Raw genomic sequence first — 22,635 nt, 5'->3', positions numbered from 1 at the left:
AAGTCTTCACTGTTCTTCACGTAAGTTAGGGGACATTACAAACCATAAAAATGTGCTTATTCTCTAGCCCAGCCATCCCATTTTTAAGAATTTATCCTAAGGAATGAATTAGAGAGGGGTACGAAAGCCTGTGTACAATAGGGTTTGTCATGCCAGTCCTTAGGCTGAGTTCATAAACCTTTGGCATTTGCATATACTGTGACTGTAATCTGAGGGTGGAGTGGTAAGGACACACTACAAATATTCTGGGAAAATACCATTGGATATAGGGAATAACAACTGTCCTAAGATTTCCCAAGACGTACTCTGTTAATGTCACCTACCCCCCAATTTCAAGATAGAACAAAGTGCACCTTGGTGGCTCAGTTAACTGTCTGGCTCAGGTCATGATCTCAGAGCCTGGGATCACCCATATTGGGCTCCCTGCCCAACAGGGAGTCTCTCTGCTCATGCTTTCTCTCTTAAATATTTAAAAAGGAAAGCTAACATCATAAAATGAGTATGTTCCAGCTGTACAGTTTCACTGTATATTTAAGTTCAAAAAGCATACTCAACCAATCCTTTCCTGCATTTTGAAGCATGGATGAGACCAATTTGGGCAACAAAGGAACAGAAATGCTCTGGAAACATGTAGGTTATTAAATAATTTGTTTATTTTACTGCATTTATAAAGAAAACAGACAATGCACCCAGTAGAAAGAATAAAAATGCATTTGGGGTTGTAACTGACAGCAATAGAAATCCTTTAGTGAGATCATGGCAATTTGACAGTATTATGATTAAGTTCAATAAAGGTAAATGGGGTACTTGGAAGATCAAATTCTATAGCTGCCTCTTTCTACGGCTTCTAATTCATCTGGCTCCTTAAATAATAGGGGGGAAGCCCTTATTTGGTGGGAAAACATTTCCAGAAAGAAGTTATAGGTTCTCTCTTATTAAAATTTCTTCTCACACCAGTTGATAAAACGGGGCCTTCTGTATGTGTGTTTTGGTTATTTCACTTTTAATATCATCACCAGAATTCCTGTAATTGCACAACTGTTATTTTACAGTATAGACAAGAATTCAGTTCTAGTCTGCTATTGCTTTAGATGTATATATCGCTGAAAAGCCAAAGTGGATTAGAATTGCCGAAGGATTTTCCCTGCCGTTGTTGGATACAATCGTTTTTCTTTATTCTTGATAGGTGCATAGACAGCCTCACTTAAAATTCTTTCTACAGGAACATGTCTGATTTCAGGACTACCCAATCAAGGATCCGATGAATGGCTGGCCATAGTTACTTAGGGTTCTATGTTTATGAGTTAAATGGATTGCATAATTGCACCACTTTTTCCTTTGCTGCTGTTGGTGGGGAAAATGGCAGAATCTGGCCTCCAATCTCCCATGTAGAGAGTCAGCTACCTGAAAGTCTCAAAGGCAGCTCTGCTAGTAGAGCCTCAACTTGCACCTCCTTGGCTTTCGGTAAATCAGTCCTGGAGCCACCTCCGCAGAATGCTGCAATCCCCAAGGACCCCTGGTCCGTGCTGAACAAGTGGCTGGGACCCCAAACCTGCCCTTCTCTTGCTTTTCAATATGATCCAAGGAATAGGTAATGTCTAGGGCAAGTCTAGAAGAGGCCCATCCTAAAAAAAGATTCGCAAAGCCTTTTCTCGTTTAAAAAAAAAAAAAAAAAAAGCCTCAAGTACATCTTAATTATCTCAAAATTGCAGTTAAAAACTTACATTATACAAAGAAATAGCAGCAGAGTGGCTAATCTTAAACCAAAAAACAAACAAAAACCCCAATAAACAAAAAAAACCCAACCCCCAAGCCCCAAAAAGTGCCATCCCCCCCCCCCCCCCCTTCCTACTTGGCCTTGGTTCTTTTATGTTGGGATTTCATTCAAGACCTGAAGCCTCTGAGAAAATGAGAATGGCAAAGCCACAGAGGAAAACTGCTTCATGGTTAAATTTTGGACAAGGTAAAGAAAATGCTGTAAATAGAAGTAGGGGACTGACTGGAAAAGAACCAGGAATTCTAGGACATTTTCTTCTTAGATGGGAAATCTCAAACCCAGATCTCCTTTCTAAAGTCATCCTGAATTCTTTAGTTATGGGGCAGTAAACTCAAGTGCAATGAGTAAAGTGCCAGCCAGATATTAAAACAAAAACCAAAACAACCAATCAAAGTAACTCCGCAGTTAGGGTGACAGAAGACACACAGAAAAGGACTTTTTGTAGAACATCTGTGGTTCTGAAGAAATGTCAATGGTTCTATCTGTGCCCACCAAAAATCAGACCAAAGATTCAAGAATCTCAGAGTCACGGGAAGATGAAAGGAATTTCATAGTGCTTTGAACAGTGATAAAATGGTACCCAAATTTGGTGTTTATATAGCTCACTTAAAAAAAAAGATAGTAGCTTCAAAGTCGCAGGACAAAATGTGAACATGAGAACAACAGAAACAATCCAGGATGATGATGCAGCCTGGATACAGCAAGTTTAATGTCTCTGCTGTACACAGAAGTAACACCCTTTCCCCTTCTCATCCTTATGATGGCAATAGGAGATGCACTAGAAAATTTGACTCTTAGAGTCAGTGAATAAAAGGATGAGCTCATCATCTTCATAGCTCTTTTTAAAAAGGATGCTTATAATTTAAAGGGTGTTCTAATGGAAAGACAAGGGTACAGGGTAAGAGGCTGTTTCACATTTTAGTCTTTGGCAGAGCCCAATCAAGGCCAAATTCACTTAGGATGCCCAATTGCTGTGGGGGGTGGTGTGTGGGGTCTCCACAGGGTCAAGTAAGCAAACCCAAATGAACATGTTGATTAAAAAAAAAAACAAAACCCAAAAAACCCAGGAAACCCTTGAAGGAAGAGCTTCACCCTAAAAGGGGAAGGAGGGAAATGCCTGGCAGGGAGGGGCGAGGGTCAGCATGTGATCTCTGCTGCGGTGCTGGGCTGGGGCTTAGGAGTTGAGCCAAGGGTGCCGGAGACAATCGGCGGCAGTGGCTCTCTTCTCGGGTATCAACTCCAGCATGGGCAGTAAGAAATCCGTGAAGCCAGCTGCCTCTTCCTGAGACCACTCATACTTCTCCACTAGAACCTCAAAAAGGCCCCAGGGTTTCAGTTTCGTGATGTGTTTCAGGTCACCTACAGTAAAGACAATACAAAAGAAAATGACTGACATGGACAAGTGAAAAGATCCTTTCATGGAAATCCAGGAACTAATCCAGGTACTCTATAAAAAGCTGAATTTTGCCACCAGAATCTAATCCTTTTCTATTCACAAAGCTCTTCCTTATCACATTCCTTGGAACTGTCTCCATTTTCAGTGAGGGTCTAAAAACTTAAGAATAATTTGTTTGCTCTACCATTTTAGGATATTTTGTCCTGGTCAAATTGGATAGGCCTAGCAGGAACTAGGCATTCATTAAACTAAGTATTAAATGCTTATATGTGCAACATGGTCTCATATGGTGTTCAAAGACACTTTATCATCACATAACAAGAACAATTTGTTTTTTTGGCTTAATAGTCTAGTAAATGTTGCTTCCAAATAAGGCAGTAATTTAAAACTAAAGAGCCAACACCATGTCAGACCTGTAAAAAAGCAACAAGACTAAAAGAACAAACCCCATACAGCTTTCAGATATAGCTACATCAACACTTTGTACAATTCTGAAATGTCATTCTAATTCTTGCTTGACATTGACCATCTTTACTTATACAACACTTAATTGAAGCCTTTTCTGTTAGCAGCAACTGTCTAATTAATCACCCACTAGGCACACACATGCCGTTAATTGGTCTTTGCACAAGGAGGAACTCTTATGAAGCACTTCACAATTTTCCTGCCAAAAAAGAAACATTAAGAAATGTTTCTGAGGATACTTGCTGTCAAGTGTATAGAGGTTGTGAGGAAAAAGGGAACCACAGCAAACGGGAAAGAAGGCCAGTTTTCTAGTCCTTTCTAAGTCACATTTTCAAATATGAGCTTTTAAATTTTATTTGGATGCATAAGAAATACATAACTATGCCAAGATATATTATCAAGTCAAAACTTTGAGGTGAGAGTATTATCTTTGTTTTCCTCCACTAATCAGTGATAACAACTTATAAAACTGGAGGGTAAAGTTAATTTGTGGGACTAATGTGCTTCAGTGACTGTGTTAGGTATCATTGGACTTTAAGATGAGTGAAATGTAGTTCTGCCCAAAGCTTAAACTAAACTACTTGCCCTTTGAGAAGAGGCAGTTCTTAGATCAAATGCTACCAAAAATCGGCCCATTTTTCAGAAGTAGTGTAGTAGGAGTAATCAACCAATTGTGTGCCAGGTACTACACACACAGTAACTTAGTTTGAAGTAAACACTTAAAATCCCCATTTAGAAATCAGCAGACCAACGTTGTGTACAAGCAGCTGGAATATGAACCCAGATAGTGCGGCTCGTTTCTGCTCTTGACCACACTAATTCACCTTTCTGCTGTTACAGCCCATCATTCAAAGCAGGATCATTCTTCTGTAGGTGCTGGGAACAGGTACCCAGCTGTACTTACCTTTCCATTTTTAAACACTTTGCCCCCTTAATGTCTGGAACAAACACATTTACCTTTTTTGGTGAAAAATTCCTTGGAATATTTTCCTGCCACAATGAGCTTGCGAGGCACCTTCCCCAGAAGTTCTATGATCAATGCAATGTGATCTGTATGTTTCAAACGTTTCAGGAGAGGGGGAAAAAAAACACATACATAACAGGGGTAACAAATGCAGTTCTAGACAATGGCAGAAAGAGTAGCATGCACACCTCTTTGTAAAGCATTTCAGCCTTGCTTTCTGTCCTAAATAGGAAGAGGACTCTATCCATCTAATGGAGAATCCAGAAAACCATAAAAAATCAGGTGTCCACTCCAGTGGGACTTGAGTGGTAACTAAAAACAATCTTGGTGTGAATGCTCTGCTTCCTGAAGTTGTATCCCTGGGGCCTAGATGAAAACTCATGTTAATAATACTACCTCTGCGATTGAAGAAGTCCTGTGAATATTTCCCACTGAGGGCAAAGCGTCTTGGAATTCTGCCTATCAGCTCTATAATGTGCACAATGTGGTCTAAAATAGAAGGGTAAGAAGAACAGGATCAAGGACAAGCTGTAAAAGAGTTTTTTAAAAAACTGAATAGATTTCTCAGGACTGTTTAAAAGTAACTACAAATATAACCAAGGATACTCCAGGGCAGACTGGGAAGGTCAAGAATTATTTCAGGTGGTTAATCACCTGATAGCAGCTGGCAAGTCCCACTCTATAGAGTCTGAAGGTTTATTTACATCTTTATTTCTATTTTGTCTACACATCTACATTTAAGTGGGTTAAAGTAAAAAACTGCCAATATGCTTTAGACATTCTAGAACCCTTATTTATGACACTGCTCGAGATTTCAAGTAGTAATAATATCACCTTATTTAATGAAGTACGTGACAAAGCACTCACATGTTTATCTCAATTTTTATAATCACTCTGTAAAACAGGTCAAAATTAATAAATACCCCCATTTTAATGATGAGAAAAGAGAACCTCAGAATAAATGGCCTACTTGAAGGTACAGGGCTAACAGGAACTAGAACTCAAAATGAACTCACATCTTATCATGTTTAGTTCGGAAGCTGCGTGTTGGTTTTAAAATAAATCACATTTTAAAGTAGAAATTAGCACAAACATCTACTTGACTTCTGTAGGACACTAAAAGGTGTCCATATCATAGTAGTGCCTTGTTGTGTCACAGCATGAATATGGACTGTGAGCATGCTAGGGAGTGTGCATGTCACCAGGCAGTGAGCCTGGGACCAGGCGGCATCCACATGTACAGGTAACTCTACTACTTTTTTACTCTGCAGATGAAAGCAACTGAGAATATGAAGAAATTTTAAAAAGTGATGGGTGTTAGTCATTTTTGTAAATGACTTTAATCCTGTAGTTATAGATTCCTTAAGGTCAAAAGGAATGAGTATAAAACTTCCACTAATATTATCTTACAGGGAAATAATAATATGCCAGAGACATTAATCTATCTGAGAATTTGTAAAAGTTTCAGGTCCTATTTATTTCTCATGTAAAGGACTCAGTGCTGTCATTTTAAAAGGGCTTTACATTCATCCATTCACTACAACCTTTTGTCAGTTTTGACTGAACTTAGTTTGCTGCCAAGAACATTGGCTGCCAAGAAATTTCTGCCTATTTTAGGCAAAACTTGCAAATAAAGGTCTTTGTATAACTAATTATAAGTGAGACTACACTTTATATTACTGTAAACTTCCAAGTGAAGTACTGGTTCTTTTAATATTTTTCCTAGACCAAGGAATTATTTTTCCCTTGAATGTGTTATTTTACCTTTAATTCCAGCAGTCTATCTCTGGCATATCAGTTAATCATAGGGCTGATATACCTGATAGGCAAAATTGTCAAGTATTATTCCAAGAGTCAGGGCTGTAGAACACCAAGACATCAGAAAATATGCTTCCTAGATAGGCCCCAGTCCTATCCTGATTTGTAATAAACTATGCATACACTAGCTAGGGGTTAAGAGTTTGCTTTGTTTCTGCTCTTCTGTGCCAAATTGCAAATAGTCTGAAGTTTCATCTAAGGACTATTAGTACTGACTGGTATGGGAGGAAATAATTTTTTTTTTGGGGGGGGGGGGGTGAGGAAATAACTTTGGCTCTAAATACCTAGAATAGATGGTTCTCCCTTGCTGCTTACTTTGGACTTTTTATATACATTTCAATTTTCAGGTTTGGTAGTTTAAGATCCTACAGAATATAATTCCAGCTGCTATCTGTGTATCCTGTAACACATACTATTTACAGGGAGTCTAGGAAACTAATGAGAAAAAAAACCTCAATTACTCTCTTAAACAGATAAAGTAGGGCATTTCTAAAAGTTTATAGCCCCAAACTTAAAACTGGCAAAAAAAAAAAAAAAAAAAAGACGCAGAGATTAGGGAAAATTGTGTACATAGATAGTAATTACAGTATATTCTTACAAGGACTCCTATATAGAAAACACTGTACCCACTAAAAGAAGTATTTGGTTAACGAAATTAGTGTAACTTTTCCCAAACAACATGTGTTAAGATTATCAGCAAGCCTTACTAACATTGTGTATTAATATCCCAAGGGACCATGGTTTAAGAAATGGAGAGCATTCTTGGTTTCAGAGAACAAAACCTGATTTTTCTAAGAACTGAGGAAAGTGCAGAAAATAAAGGACGTGTTTTCCACACTGGGAGGGAGGGTACATTGCTACTGTTCTCTAAAAGTTAATTCTCATTAATCCTAAAAATAAAATCTGCTGAAACTGTATAATAAAGAAGGCAAAACATTTCTCTAATAGTTCTTTGACTCACATTATTATCTAAGTTATTTGGACACCACCATGATTTAAAAAATAAAAAAAAATCACATACTCAGTTGTGTGCTTTTTACAACCCATCAGATGGAGCAACTGACAGCTTGGGCCTTTCCCATCAGCTATCACAAAATGTTAAATCAGTAACACTTTTATTTTATTAAAGATTTTTTACTTATTTGAGAGAGAAAGCAAGAGAGCACACACACAAGCATGGGGAGGGACAAAGGGAGAGGAAGATGCAGATTCCCTGCAGAGGGACTTGAAACCAGGACCCAGGGATCATGACCTAAGCCAAAACCAACAGTCAGCTGCTTAACTGACTGAGCCACTCAGGTACCCTAATAACACTGTTTTAAAATAGAATTCTAAATGTTAGTATCATTTACACACACAGAAAAAGTATGGCTTTAATTTTAATTTTTACAAAGGGTAAAAAGATTGCTAAATTTTAGAGAATTTATATAGACCAACAGAATATAGTCTTTGCATTCACAAATACCACTTAAGTAGTGTGTCTGTATATAAAATGACTGACTTCCAAATAAAGTTACAGGCATAACTCAGCAATAAGTTGATGAGCATGCAATTCAAAGTGGGTAAAGAATGAATCACTGATTTATATATAAAGAAAAATAACTAGATGTTTTAGAAGAATCATCTGGCAAACACAAGTTATAGTGTAATGAATTGTGGCCTTTCCTCTCATCCTCAAGAGTTCTTTAATAGCCATTATAAAATATCTAGTTACCTAATACTTAATATACATAAATTCTATATATTTCTATCTTTTCTGGAATTTATATATCCTTGGCACACTAAAAAGACCAAGTGCTTCAGTACTAACAAACCATGTTAGCCACATGTGAGAAGTGTAACTGCCATGCATAGACATCCTCAGTTAAGGAGACTTACCTTCATCTCGAGTGTACTCTTCCCCGGAATGAGGTTCAAACAAATAGTCGCCTGTGGCCAGTTCAAAGGCCTAAGAAAAAGAGGACAGCATATGAAAGCATTAAAACAAAACAAAGAAACAACAAAACAAAACAAAACAAAGAGGCAGCCTCTGGGAAGCTTATTGCTTGCTATTTAGCTCAATAGGAGGTAACATTTTCTTCTTTGAAAAAGCTGCAATGATCATTGAAAAAGAAGTCTGGAAAAAAAAAAAAGAAAAAAAAAAGAAAAAGAAGTCTGATATTATTTCTAAAGAGCTTTCCTTCCACACCTGTATTTTAGTAAAATACAGCAGGAAAAGAGCAAAAACTGTTAACATCAACATATGGATGTTGATAACACCCCCGTATCAGTAATTCAGCTCTCTTCAATTTCTCTTTTTGCCCAGAGAGGGCCATATGTGGACATTAAGGGGATTCTAAGTTAATTAAATTATTCGTGAGAAGAGCAGGTCTTGTTTTCTTATGTTATAATTTCACATGGCAAGAAATTAAGATTCTGTACACAAAATCAAAACCAAAAAACTCAGACATCTCTCTTCTTATGACTCTTAATTATAAAAGTACATTTTTAAGTTTTCCTTTAGGAAGCACTCCCTAAACTGTTGAGCAGAAGCCCCAATTCCCAAATTTACAGAAAAGTCAGAAAAATATTACATGTAAATGCAGTGAAGAGTCATTCATGTTTTATGTGACTAGCAGGTCTGGCACTCACCCACCAGGAAGAGATAGGTACGTGTCTTCTACACGAAAACCTTTTGTAAACAGTGTTCAAGAACTAGGAAAAAGTGATTTCCTTTAGAATACGTGACGAGCAGTATGAAAAAACAGCACCTGAGTGATAGAGCTATATTAATCTTTCATTGATTAAAAGGACTATACTGGTATAAAAGTATAGTTTAAGTGCCAGTTGCAGGTCAATTTTGATTAAGTCAATGGTCTGGACAATTTCAGGAACTGTGGGGTGGATTCTGGAGTACATTCTCTAATTTGGTCCTAGGTTTTAGGTCTCAGTGGCTTGCCAGAGTCAGCTTCTGCAGTTTCATGAGAGAACAGCTTTTCTCAAAAACTATTATTACCTGAACTGTACTACTGCCCAGGTTTTATACTGAAGGTGATACTGGCTCTACCCTCCCCTCTAACTGTCCTGAGGCTTAGAGTCCCAAAGCAGAACGGAAACGAACTGTGATTCTAATTTATCAAAATTTGTTAATCTCTTCAGAAACTAGTATTTTTTCAAAGCCTTGTAGTGTGACTTCAGTAAAAATACTGTAATTAAAATTCAAAGAAATAAAGAAAATGCACAACTAACCAAATAATTACAATGTCAGAACTGAAACTACCAGAAGCTCTAGGTTACAAAACACTTTAGTCCCCTCCCTTTATAGATGAGAAAACTGGCTATAACTGAAAGGCAAAAAAGCCCAGCCTAGAATCCAGGTTTCCTGATTCCCACTTCTGTGCTTGTCTCACACTAACCAAAGAGCCTATTCAATGACAGTCATGCTGACAAACAGAGGCAACATCAGTTATGAAATCCAGTGTGCTGGTGTATCTAGACAATGCAGTATTATTTAGTGCAAAAAAAGAAAAAGCTATCGAGATATGAAAAAACATAGAAGAACCTTAAATGAGTATCACGAAGTGAAAGAAGCCAATCTGAAACATCAACATACTTTATGATTCCAACTACATGACATTTTGAAAAAGGCAAAACTGTGAAGACAATAAAAAGATCAGTGGTGGGGCAGCCAGCGTGGCTCAGCGGTTTAGCGCCGCCTTCAGCCAGGGCGTGATCCTCGAGACTTGGGATCGAGTCCCACGGGTCCCACGTTGGGCTCCTTGCATGGAATCTGCTTCTCCCTGTGCCTGTGTCGCTGCCTCTCTTTCTCTCTCATGAATAAATAAAAAATCTTAAAAAAAAAAAAAATCAGTGGTGGCCAGATCAATGGAGGAGATGGAGCAGGGATAAACAGGCAGAGCACGGAGGAATTTTAGGGCAGTTAAACTACTCTGTATGATACTATTAGTGGTAGATACAGGTCATCATACATTTTTCAAAATCTATAGAATGAAGAATTTAAAAACATCTATTCTTTGTCAACTCTAAAATGGCCTTCACAGAACACTCCCTTGTTATAACTGCCCTCTCACTGGGTAGTCTCAATCACTGCGGTGGCTGGCAATTTCTTTTATCTCTCAACAAAGACTCCTATCTTTCCATTTAATTACCCTGGATGCAGGATGACCTACCTTTCCAGGCATTTCAGATATTCTGGGATTTATCTTTACTTCCTGGTTATGGCTAAATGGAAAGCAACATTCCTATGTCTGTTAGCAAAAGGAGAGAAACTTCGGGAATAAAGGGGCTCAAGTTTCCATGACACGGTCTCATGTCAGGTAAGTGCTTTCCCTCCCTTGGTCAAGAAATTCCTGCATATGAGCTGCTCCAAACAGGGGGCAAGGTTAATTGCCTTTTTGTCTTATTGCCTTAGTATTAATATACTAAATAGTAAGCAGGACTTACTGTCCCCAAACAAACCATGACTAAGAACCACATCATAATAAATCAGATGTGATCTATAAACTGTTTTGTACTTAGTGGCATCTCTATCACTTATTTTGTCTCACAAATGAAATTCCTCAAAATACAAAGCTTTAAAGTATGGCAAGAAAGAAGCTAGATTTTCTTTTAATATTCTTTGATCTTGTGCACACAGAATAAACTTGAATTTCACAGTCTACCATCTGAACAGACTACTGGTGTGCCATAACACAAACATTTACAAGGTCATGCCATATGAACAATATGGTTTTAATTCTATTACCTTTGGAAGACAAAGTTTTTTAAGAATGTGGATATCAAGAAATCTATGACCTAAAATAGGTTGGGGCCTCTAGTCTGTAGCTTCTCAAGTTTTCCCCCAAAGCTGACTTTGAATAATGTTAATTGAAATGACAGTTTAATAGGTTTCTGGTTTATTTTTTTTATTTTTATTTTTTTTAAATTTTATTTATTTATGATAGGCACACAGTGAGAGAGAGAGAAGCAGAGACATAGGCAGAGGGAGAAGCAGGCTCCATGCACCGGGAGCCCGACATGGGATTCGATCCCGGGTCTCCAGGATCGTGCCCCGGGCCAAAGGCAGGAGCCAAACCGCTGCGCCACCCAGGGATCCCTTTTTTTTTTTTTAAATTTTATTTAAGGTTTCTGGTTTAGTTTACTCATTAGATGGTCCATCAACATTCATTAAGTACTATTATATAATAGATAATTTGTTTGGTCTTTGTTTGGTCTTTGTTCCTGTTTCCTAAAAGGAAGCCTCTAAAAGCTTGGTATTTCCATGTGATGAGTGCCCTTTGTCATTCATGGTACCCCTTCTACCCCCTAATCATTATTCGAGGTGACTCACGGTGACTCATGGTGGGCTCCTACGGAAGTTTTTAAGAAGCTTCACCTTTGCTACTCTCTTAGGCCTCACTCTATGTGTGTTTTCATTTGACTGGTTCTAATTTGTAGCCTTTATGACAAAACTGTAATAGCAGTTGAACACTTTCCCAAGTTCTGTGAGTCATTCCAATAAGATACTGAATCTGAAAGGATAATGGATCCTCCCAACCTATAGCCAGTGGTCAGAAATGCAGGTGGCCTGTGGACTCCAGAGCTTGCAGGCAGTGTCTGAAGGGAGGGGGCTTGTAGGAAATTATGCCCTTAACCCGTGAAGTCTGACATAACTCTGGGTAGTCAGCACCAGAATTGCACTATTAGCACCTACTGGAAACATGCCAGGGCCTGAACCAGACACTAAGCTATATATAACAGACATGGTTCCTGTCAGCATGACACTTAAACCTAGTAAAAGAAACACACAATTACAAACTGAAGAGTGCACTCCATGGAACACATTCCAACATAAGGCTATTTGTGGGAAACCATTCAATATCAAGTACTTGAGTACTTGAGTACTTGTTTGGCAGGGACAAAGCAGCAGTTTAAGAAATTTAGGATGACTGGGCTTTCACATCTTTTGAGGTGCAAAGATGTTTGAGGAACTGTCAAACTATACAGAATGAAGTAGTTTCCAAGGGTTTCCCTAATCTGAGAACAGATCAGAGCTGAAAGGACCAGGGTCCTGGGTAGCTCAGTCAGTTAAGCTTCTGTCTTTGGCTTGGGTTGTGATTCCAGGGTCCTGGGAGAGTTCTGCACTGGGTTCCCTGCTCCACAGGGAGCCTGCTTCTCCCTCTCTCTGCCATTCTCCTTGTTTGTGCTCTTGCTCTCTCTCTGATAAATTAGAAAGAAAGAAAAAAAAAAGGTACTGATAACCTCCTAATCAAAAGTGGTTTACCACTTTAGAGCAGTTGTTTTTAATCCCCTTTGCTGAGGCCCACAATAAGAAAGTCTGATGCTTTCAACCAACAGCAATTTGGCAGAAGAAAACAGAATGCTGGATTTTTTTGACAGAGAGGGTAAGAGTGAGCACGCACATGTGCACCGATGGGGTTGGGGGGCTTGGGGTTAGGGGGAGAGGCAGAGAGACAATCTCAAGCAGGCTCCACACCCAGAATAGAGCCCAATCTCATGACCCTGAGATCATGACCTGAGCTGAAATCGAGAGCTGGACGCTTAACCGACTAACTGCTAACCACTTAAGCCACTCAGGTGCCATGGAATGCCAGATGTTTTTAACTGGCTTTTGAATTCCCACCTCTCCAGACTAAGATTTAAAGTGCATCACATGAAGTACATCACAAAAAATTTTCCAGTTTGTAAATTTGCAGGTCTACTAAAATTACAAAACAGGGCAAGGTGTAGAAATACCACATAACAAGTGAAGGTCAAGGGGAAAAAACATTACCATGCATGCTGTGCTCCAAATGTCAGCAGGGGTATTATAGCCAGATCCTATCAGAACTTCCAAGGAACGATATTGCCTTGTTTGAATATCTTCAGTGAAATGTTTGTGCTGAGTAAATAGAGAAGGAAACAGTATTTTAATTAAAATTTATTTATTCTAAAAAGTAACAAATCATGAAGAAAAATGGAGATTAAAATAAATTCTCTTAAGTTTTCCTCAAACCAGTTTTCATTTAGTTTAAGTATCATTTAGATACTATAGCTTCAAAGAGTACTTTAACACACTTTCTACTCCAAATTATTTTTATAAACACATGTGTCTAACCTTAATATAGATATACATTCTAAAAAAAAAAAAAAAAAAAGATATACATTCTAAAAAAATGCTTTTTAAGAAATGGAAAACTTATTACCCCAAACAAAAATTAAGTTGGTCATTTGTCAACAGTTAATAAGCACTTCAACAAATGTATGACACCAATTTAGATTCAAATGAAACTTTCCTTCTTAGGTGCTCATTATGAAGAAATAAAATATTTGGTTTCAAGTTTCAAGAATCTTGTAACCACCTATAAAGAACTCTTGGCCTCATTCTCCTCCATCCCCTTCACTCCAAAAAATTCAAACATGATTCTGGGGGAAACAGAGACCATGTTAAGTACCATGGGAATGCAATCAGCAAAACAACTGGAATTTCTTTAACACATAAACTATGGGAAGAAAAGGGAAAAAACTATAGTAAAAGCAATTCAAGAGACATAGTACCTACTTTTGTATTTATAGATTTTATTTGGATCCCATTTCAAATAAACAAAATTGAAAGAATGTTTACAAAGTAAAAACTGATTGAATACTTGTTATTGGTGAATTGCCAACTTTTAAGGTAACAACTGTGTCATGGTTACCTGCAAGAATCGTCTTTTAGAAAGCCATATTTAGGAATGAAAAGAAGATACTTGGGATAAGTTCAAAATAATTTGGAATGGGTGGCAGACTGGGGAAACAGATGCAAACAAACTGGCAATCAGTTGATAATTGCTGGGTGACACTAATGGCACAGGATTTCATCACTGTTCTTTTTTTTTTTTTTTTTTTTTAATTTATGATAGTCACACACACACAGAGAGAGAGAGAGAGAGAGAGGCAGAGACACAGGCAGAGGGAGAAGCAGACTCCATGCACCGGGAGCCCGACGTGGGATTCGATCCCGGGTCTCCAGGATCGCACCCTGGGCCAAAGGCAGGCGCTAAACCACTGCGCCACCCAGGGATCCCTTCATCACTGTTCTATTCTCTTTATTTTAGTACAGGCTTGAAGTTGGCCATAATAAAAAATAATTGCAGAAAAAAGTTTAGAATGAGTCATACATACAGAACACAATACAGATAATATTAAAAAACACTTAACAAGAATATGTAGAAGACGATTCTTTAATTTTCCTGGAACTCATAAACAAGATCAATTGCTTTCTTGCCACATTCATTCATTTAAGTTTTATTTATTTAAAGTAATCTTTATACTCAACGTAGGGCTTGAACTCACAACCCTAAGATCAAGAGTTGCATGCTCCTCTGACTGAGCTAGCCAGAAACTCCAAGAAAGAACATTTGTGAAAAGGAGATAATTAGGAAGAGAAAGCTTCAGGGAGAAAACCAGTATTGACCAGAGCTCCTAAGGGACAAAGACTGACCGAAAAGAGCAACTTTTGTACTTCTGGTAGAGACAACATCACCACTTAAGGCACAGAAAGACATCTGTTAAAGCCAAATACAGTTAACCGCTAGGTTAAACAGTTTTTGATTTCATCTGGCATCACTGCATGTTAATGCACAGGACAGAGTGACAAGACATCTGAGGACATCATTCCAGTGATTTTCTGGTTGGTGGCCAGATTTAGGTTTAATAATGAAAATCTGAACACTGGTTGTGGAGATAGGAGAGGGAGGACTAAACATAAGGACAGTCAAAGAAAGAATAAGCAGAATTTAAAAATTTGATGGCTCTATGTGGGAGGTAAGGAGGAAGAGCCAAAAAGAACTCAGTGGCAGAGGCCTAACGGATTAGCCGTCTGTTGAAAAACCAGAAGAGACTTAGGGAAGTGGTTTTACAGGAAAACAATGGGTTCAAATATTGAGTTTCAAGTGGAAATGTACTGCAGGTGATTGTGTGTGTGTGTGAGATCATTCATATGTATGCATCATTCAAAATGTATTTCTCATATATATTTGGTCATTATCCACTGTTCTTGGCTCACAACTCCCTAAATCCCTGGAATTTCTGGAGCACTAAGAGTAATGGGAACATATTTGATACAAATTGTCTCCTGTCCTCAGTTCCTGAAAACACTCCAGAACTGTAAAGATAAAATGGGTGTCTTATTATTCTAAGAAGCCCTTTTCTACCACAACTGAATCTATGTTCATGAACCAACTTTTGGAACCCACCTAAGGATGGGGACTGGTTGCTAGAGGAACTAACTATGACTAGAGGGGGGAATTTTCAGGACATATCTCTGATTTCTGGGTGTGGGGAGAGGGGTAAGGGACTGAATAGTCACTGATGGAGAGTTAATCAATCATGCCTATGTAATAAAGCCTCCAGAAAAACACAAAAGGAGGGGGTCTGGGAAGCTTCCACATGGGGGAACCAAAATGCTTCCAGCACATGGCACTGGGGCAGGCCCCCAGCTCCGTAAGGACAGAAGTGCCTTTGAGACCTCACCCTATATATCCCTTCCTCTGGCTATTGATAACATCCTTTGCAATAAATCAGTAATGTAGTGAGTAAAGGGATTTTTCTGGGCTTTGTTAGCCATTCTAGCAAATCAATCAAGCCCAAGGAAAGGGCTGTGGGAATCTCTGCTTTACAGCCAGTTGAGTCAGAAGTACAGGGAACAACCTGGACCTGTGATTGGTATCTTGAGTTGGAGGGGGTTGTTGGAGACTCCCATTTATAGCCAGTTCGTCAGAAGCAAAGGTAACGTGGGCTTGCCACTGGCATCTAAAGTGGAGGGAGGTCATGTGGGACTGACCCCTTAACCTGTGGAATCTCATTATCTCCAGGTAGATAATGTCAGAATTGAACTGAATTCTCAGACTAGTGCCCAAGAATTGCTTGGTGTGAGAGAGCCTTCACATACACATACACTTTAGCATTGGGTCCAGGCATCCTTTTCAGTGATATACTTAGAAAAATGGACACGCTGTTCAAGGGAGTTATCTTTACTCCTTCTGTCTCACTACTGCCTTTAAAAAGATGCTGTAGAGATGCCTAGGTGGCTCTGAGCATCTGCCTTCGGATGAGGTTGTGATCCAACGATCCGGGGATCAAGTCCCACATCAGGCTCGCTGCATGGAGCCTGCTTCTCCCTCTGCCTCTGCCTCTCTTTTTCTGTGTCTCTCATGAATAGATAAATGGAATCTTTTTTTTTTTTAAAGACGCTGTAATGATAAATGAGGTCCAGAATCAGCAAAAGTAAAGAAGGTGGATCACATACACACATTTACTCACTCCTAAAACGCTACCTTAGTAAGAATTCAGTGTTAATTTTTATTTATTTATTTTTTTTAAAGGTTTTATTTATTTATTTACGAGAGACACAGAGAGAGAGGGGCAGAGACACAGGCAGAGGGAGAAGCAGGCCCCATGCAGGGAGCCCGACATGGGACTCAGTCCAGGGTCTCTAGGATAAGCCCCTGGGCTGAAGGCAGCGCTAAACCACTGAGCCACCAGGGCTGCCCCACAGTGTTAATTTTTACAGGATAAACTAACAAAGACAATGGCAAAGAAGTTAGAGTAATAAAATTTACAAGATGAAAAACAGATCACTGGTAAATATCTTAATGGATCCAAGAAAACTGAATAAACCACTGGTGAAAGCTGAGAAGCACCGTGATGTATACCACAGTACCCCTTGCCTCAAGGCTCAGGGTTTGGCAGTATCAGGTATCACAAGAAAATAGGGCTGAGGGTGGGATTTAATCAGAAATGTTGCTTTATAAAAACATCTTTTAAAGATGGGGCACCTGAGTGGCTTAGTCAGTTAGGTATCTAACTCTTGGTTTCAGCTTAGATCATGATCTCAGGGTCATGATATCAAGCCCTGTGTTGGGCTCCATGCTCAGCAGGGAGTCCGCTTGTCCCACTCCCTTTGCTCCTCCCCTCTAGCCCACACCTCTCACTCTTTAAATACATAAAAATAAAGTAACAACAACAAAAACATCTTTTAAAGAAACAGGGCTCCAGAACAGAGGGCATCATGCACTCTAACAGCCCCTTTCTTGGCCAGACAGATCATTTGGAGGTTTTCTCCCAAGTGGGTAAAATAGGATCTCTGAAGGATGCTCCAGACAATTGAGGGGAGAGTATCTCTGAGAGGTAATTAGAAAACCAAAGAACTTGGAGGAAATAAACGAATAAGTAAACCCCCCCGCCCCCCCAAAAAGAAAGAAAACCAAAGAACTCTTGAAAAGTAAAATGCAATAGGAGAAATGAGAAAAAATAAAGCTAGTTGAGAAATCTCCCAGAAAATAAAGCAAAAAGAAAATGACAGAAAATAGGAGAGAAAGGTAAGATAAGATCTGCATAAAAGATCTAACATTTGGATAATATTTCAGAGCTAGAGAATAGAGACCAAGGAAAGAAAAGAAAGAAAACAAAAAACCAAACGGACAAAGTCAAAACCAAAGAACTAGAATTTCAATATTAAGTGTACACACACCAGGGGTGCCTGGCTGGCTCAGCTGGAAAAGCATGTGACTCTTGATCTTTAAGCCCTACACTGGGTGTACAAACTGCTTAAATAAACTTAAAAAAGTAAGTGCACATCAAGTGCATAGTATAACGGATAAAAACAGACCCAAGTGAGGCATAGCACCATGAAATAACGATCTTATAAGACTTTCACAAGGGAAAAGGTTTTGGATCAAGAATCAGAATAGCATTGGTCTTTAGCAGCAACAAGTCAGGGAATTAGAAGATAATGGAGCAATGACAAACATTCTGAGAGAAAATTATATCTATCTATCTATCTATCTATCTATCTATCTATCCATCCATCCACCCATCCATCCATCCATCCATTCATTCATGAGAGACAGAGACAGAGAGGGAGAGAGGCAGAGACACAGGCAGAGGGAGAAGCATGCTCCGTGCAAGGAGCCCAACACAGGACTCCACCCTGGGTCTCCAGGATCATGCCCTGGGCTGAAGGTGACGCTAAACCACTGAGCCACCCTAGCTGCCCGAGAAAATAATTTTCAACCGAAAACTGCATTGCAGCCAACTGAGTGTGAAAGTAGGACATTAGCAGACATGCAAGATGCCCCTCCCAGTCTCATATTTTCTTAGGAAGCTACGACAAGTTATACATACTCCAAAAAACAAAACAAAACAAAACAAACAAAACCACGAACAAAGAACAAACAAACAAAAATGATGGAGAAAACCAAGAAAGAAAATCAAGAGGGCAGCCCGGGTGGTTCAGTGGTTTAGTGCTGCCATCAGCCCAGGGCGTGACTTGGGGTTCCGGGATTGAGTCCCACGTCAGGCTCCCTGCATGGAGCCAGCTTCTCCCTCTGCCCGTGTCTCTGCCTCTCTCTCTCTCTCTCTCTCTTGTTTCTCATGAATAAATAAATAAAATCTATTAAAAAAAAAAAAAAGAAAATAAGAGGGACAGAAAGTAGAGGATATAAAGATAGAGTAAAGATAATCTCCAGGAATGATGGGGAAAGGAAATCTGAATGGCAGTAATGCCATAGGCGTATGAGGCAATCAACAGTGAACTCAGGGTAGAAGACTCAGGGGTCCACACAGAGGTCTTCAGGAAGAAGTTGAAAGAGTACCCAAGGTATCTGTATGCATTAGAGTATATGTATTTATACCACTTGGTGAAAGTACGGGGTTGAATTAAAGTAATAAATAGTACAAAGACAACTAAGCAAATGAAACACAGTGTTAGGCAGAAAAGGAAAAGGAATCAGTACAATTTATGCTCAAAACAGCACTGGGTCCCAATAATGCAAACATGGAATAAATTACCAGCCAAAATCATATATTAAATTGGGAACATGGGGGGGTAGGTTTAGTGATAGAATGTAAATCCTGTTTTCCAGGAAGAAATAATGCTTAATATTAAAAGAAAAAAAACTGGGAGCAGTATAGCTTAGATATTTATTAGTGATATGAAGGTAAATACTGTTGTGTGGGGAGTAACAAATTGGCAAAGGGAAAGGGCAGATTTTTTTTTTTAAGATTTTATTTATTCAGAGAGAGAGAGAGAGAGAGAGAGAGAGAGAAGAGGAGAGAGAGGGGCAGAGACACAAGCACCATGCAGCGAGCCTGATGTGGGGCTTGATCCTGGATCTCCAGGATCATGCCCTGGACTACAGGTGGTGATAAACCGCTGTGCCACCGGGGCTGCCCAAGGGGCAGATTTCTGAAACAACATCCAAACTATATACATGCAAAACTAGTAAGAATATAATATTTTTTAAAAATCAAGCAATTTGAATATCATATACAATCCCATTACTGAATGCTAGATGCTGCTCTGCTGCAGAGATTAATAAGATGTGAGATTTGACCAGGATCCAGCAGGATAAGATACCGTTGTCTAGTTCACACTGTGTCCTACTAGCAGGTCAGAGCATGTGCCAATGTTTGCTGAAGGAGTGAATTAATGAAAAGAAGGCAAAGTCTTTTATAGCACAGAGACACATTTAAAAAGAGAAGAGACATGCAGATTAAAAAAGAGTAACTGTAAAAGTGACAGGAAAAATTGTAGCAGAATAAAGGTGTGTCAAAAGTGTTAGAAAATAATGGAGGAAGGATGCCTGGATGGCTCAGTAGTAGAGTGTCTGCCTTTGGCTCAGGTCCTGATCCCGGGATCTGGGATCGAGTCCCGCATCCGGCTCCTTGCAGGGCTCCCTGCAGTCTGCTTCTCTCTCTGCCTAGGTCTCTGCCTCTCCGTGTGTCTCTCATGAATAAATAAATAAAATATTTAAAACAATAATGGAAAAAAATTAAAACAATAATGGAGGAAGGTGTCCTATACACAAAGGCACAGAAGCTTGAAGCATCTGATACTTGTACAACGTGGTGTCTGGGACAGAGCCAATGTGTTTCTTACAATTCATTTACTTGCGTATTTATTAATTTTTTTTTAAAGATTTTATTTATTTATTCATAGACACAGAGAGAAAGGCAGAGACTCAGGCAGAGGTAAAAGCAGGCTCCATGCAGGGAGCCTGTCCTGAGGCTTGATCCGGGGTCTCCAGGATCACACCCCAGGCTGCAGGCTGTGCCAAACCGCTGTGCCACTGGGGCTGCCCTACTTGCATATTTATTGAGAACCTCTTAGGTACCAGGTTCTGTTATAAGTATTATATAGCTGTGAACAAAAAAAAAATCTGTCATGATGGGATGTACATTTAGGGAGAGGGATGGTAAGCAGACAATTATATAGTATCAGACTGTGTGTGATAAGTGCTATGGGGAAAAAAAATTGAGGAGAGAGAGGAAGAAAGAGAAAATACATGAATGAATATAATATAGGTGTACGGGTTTGGAGAGTAGCGCTTTGCTAAATATGTTAGGTGTTCAGGGAAGGAGCTCCCTGGTAAGACGACAGCTGAATAGGAACTTGAAGAAAATGAGTGAGTTGTATACATTATCTTGGGAAGAGAATTCCAGGCAGAAGGAAGACATCATTTGCTTGGTGGTGTGTGGGACATGGTAAAGACTGTGGCATTCATCTTGAGGGGGAAGTCACTGCAACTCACATTTAAAAGGATCACTGATAGCTGTGTTGTCAACTCCGTAGGGGGCACAGGCAGCTGAAGGGAGAGAGTGAGTAGGCTACTGCAGTAATCCAGGTGAACCCTGGCTGGCCTAGACCAGAGTGATTTATCATAATAATTTTAATAACTTATCATAACTTACGGTAATTTGATTTATGATAAATTAATGGTGGAGCAATTCTAATTACTTGAAGAGTTTTTCCCCATTCCTACCAGTCAGTGCTAAGCTCTGACTTCATTTTTTTTTCTAAAAAGTTATCACAATATCCTAGAAGTGAGGTACAGAATGTCATATGGAATAAAAAATTTGAAGTATAAAATAAGTGTAAAAGCTATTAAAGTGGATTTTCAACAATGCATAGCTTTTGCTTCAGCAATCTTCAACATTCCTGTTAGAAAGTATATGATTCCAAGTATTGTCATTTATGTGCAAATCATTCTACTGTAGACTTTTGAGATGTTCATCAAAAATAATGTGTCGGGGATCCCTGGGTGGCGCAGCGGTTTGGCGCCTGCCTTTGGCCCAGGGCGCGATCCTGGAGACCCGGGATCGAATCCCACGTCAGGCTCCTGGTGCATGGAGCCTGCTTCTCCCTCTGCCTGTATCTCTGCCTCTCTCTCTCTCTGTGTGACTATCATAAATAAATAAAAATTAAAAAAAAAAAAAATTTTAAAAATAATGTGTCGCCCTCTTAATTCTTAACTAATTCTTAACTAGGTAAACAACAGTATTAATATGACACTATACATCAAAAACTCCTTTTTAAAAAAGCACCCAACTTTTGACTTTGGAATTCTATGTCTAGGGTATGTCCTAAGGACAACCACACAAGGATCATGAGCAAAGATACTCATCACAATGAGCTATCAAAAATGTATAAAACGTACAATACCTTAGGGAATATTACATAATAAACATAATTTGATGTAAATTTCTGAGTGACAAAGAAAGGTGTCCAAAATATGTTAAGGGACTTAAAAGGTTACAATGAGTTAAGTTAGATGCCAATTTTGAAAAAGGGAAATACAAATATAAGCACTGTGCATATGAAAGTGAATGAGGATACAGATAAAACAAGACTGGCCAGGAGTTAACATTACTGCATCTGGGTGATAGGTACCTGGAGTGGGAGTGAGGGCTATTTTATTATATCACTCTCTCTACTTCTGGAAATATATTTGAACTTTCCAATAACAGAAGGCTAATAAGAAAACAGTGCTAAAATGTTAACTGGCAACTTGGAAATAGATCTGCAGATGCTTTTTCTTCCTTAGCACAATTAAAGTTCAAGTTCTCATTTATTCCTAGTCACTTCAAAACACAACACTAAGATAAAATAAGTTTAACTTACCACCCAACAGGCATTTCCAAGATCAGCAATCTTCACTTGGAGCTTTTCTGCATTTTTTGGCTCAAGGGGATTAACAAGAAAATTTCCAGCAGTGGATTTTCCTATAGACAAAGAATACCATTAGTAAGACTGTTTAGTGAACACACAAATACCCCCAAATTAATAAAACTCTCTGAAGCAATATACCTAGGCCCTTGACTGGCAAAATTTAATTTACTAATTTTTGTAAGATAAAAAGAGTATAGCGACACCTTCAGTTTACAAAATAAAAACCTAACTCTGCCTTTGGAGCA

At 39.0% G+C, this 22,635-nt stretch overlaps 1 protein-coding gene across 1 annotated transcript in view; it reads right to left on the bottom strand.

Annotated features, from left to right (window-relative positions):
* Nucleotides 1-631: 631 nt before the first annotated feature.
* SRPK1 (SRSF protein kinase 1) overlaps nt 632-22,635 on the bottom strand; it is an 89,497-nt gene continuing 67,493 nt past the window's right edge. The window contains 5 exon segments of the mRNA XM_041760023.1: nt 632-3,136; nt 4,596-4,688; nt 8,299-8,368; nt 13,193-13,300; nt 22,343-22,443. Of these exon segments, the coding sequence (XP_041615957.1) occupies nt 2,952-3,136; nt 4,596-4,688; nt 8,299-8,368; nt 13,193-13,300; nt 22,343-22,443 (557 nt within the window). The 3' untranslated portion in view covers nt 632-2,951.

This window comes from Vulpes lagopus, chromosome 1, assembly GCF_018345385.1.
Source record: "Vulpes lagopus strain Blue_001 chromosome 1, ASM1834538v1, whole genome shotgun sequence".
Lineage (NCBI taxonomy): Eukaryota > Metazoa > Chordata > Mammalia > Carnivora > Canidae > Vulpes > Vulpes lagopus.
The sequence above is the reverse complement of the archived record's forward strand: the minus strand, read 5'-3'. Positions and strand labels throughout refer to the sequence as shown.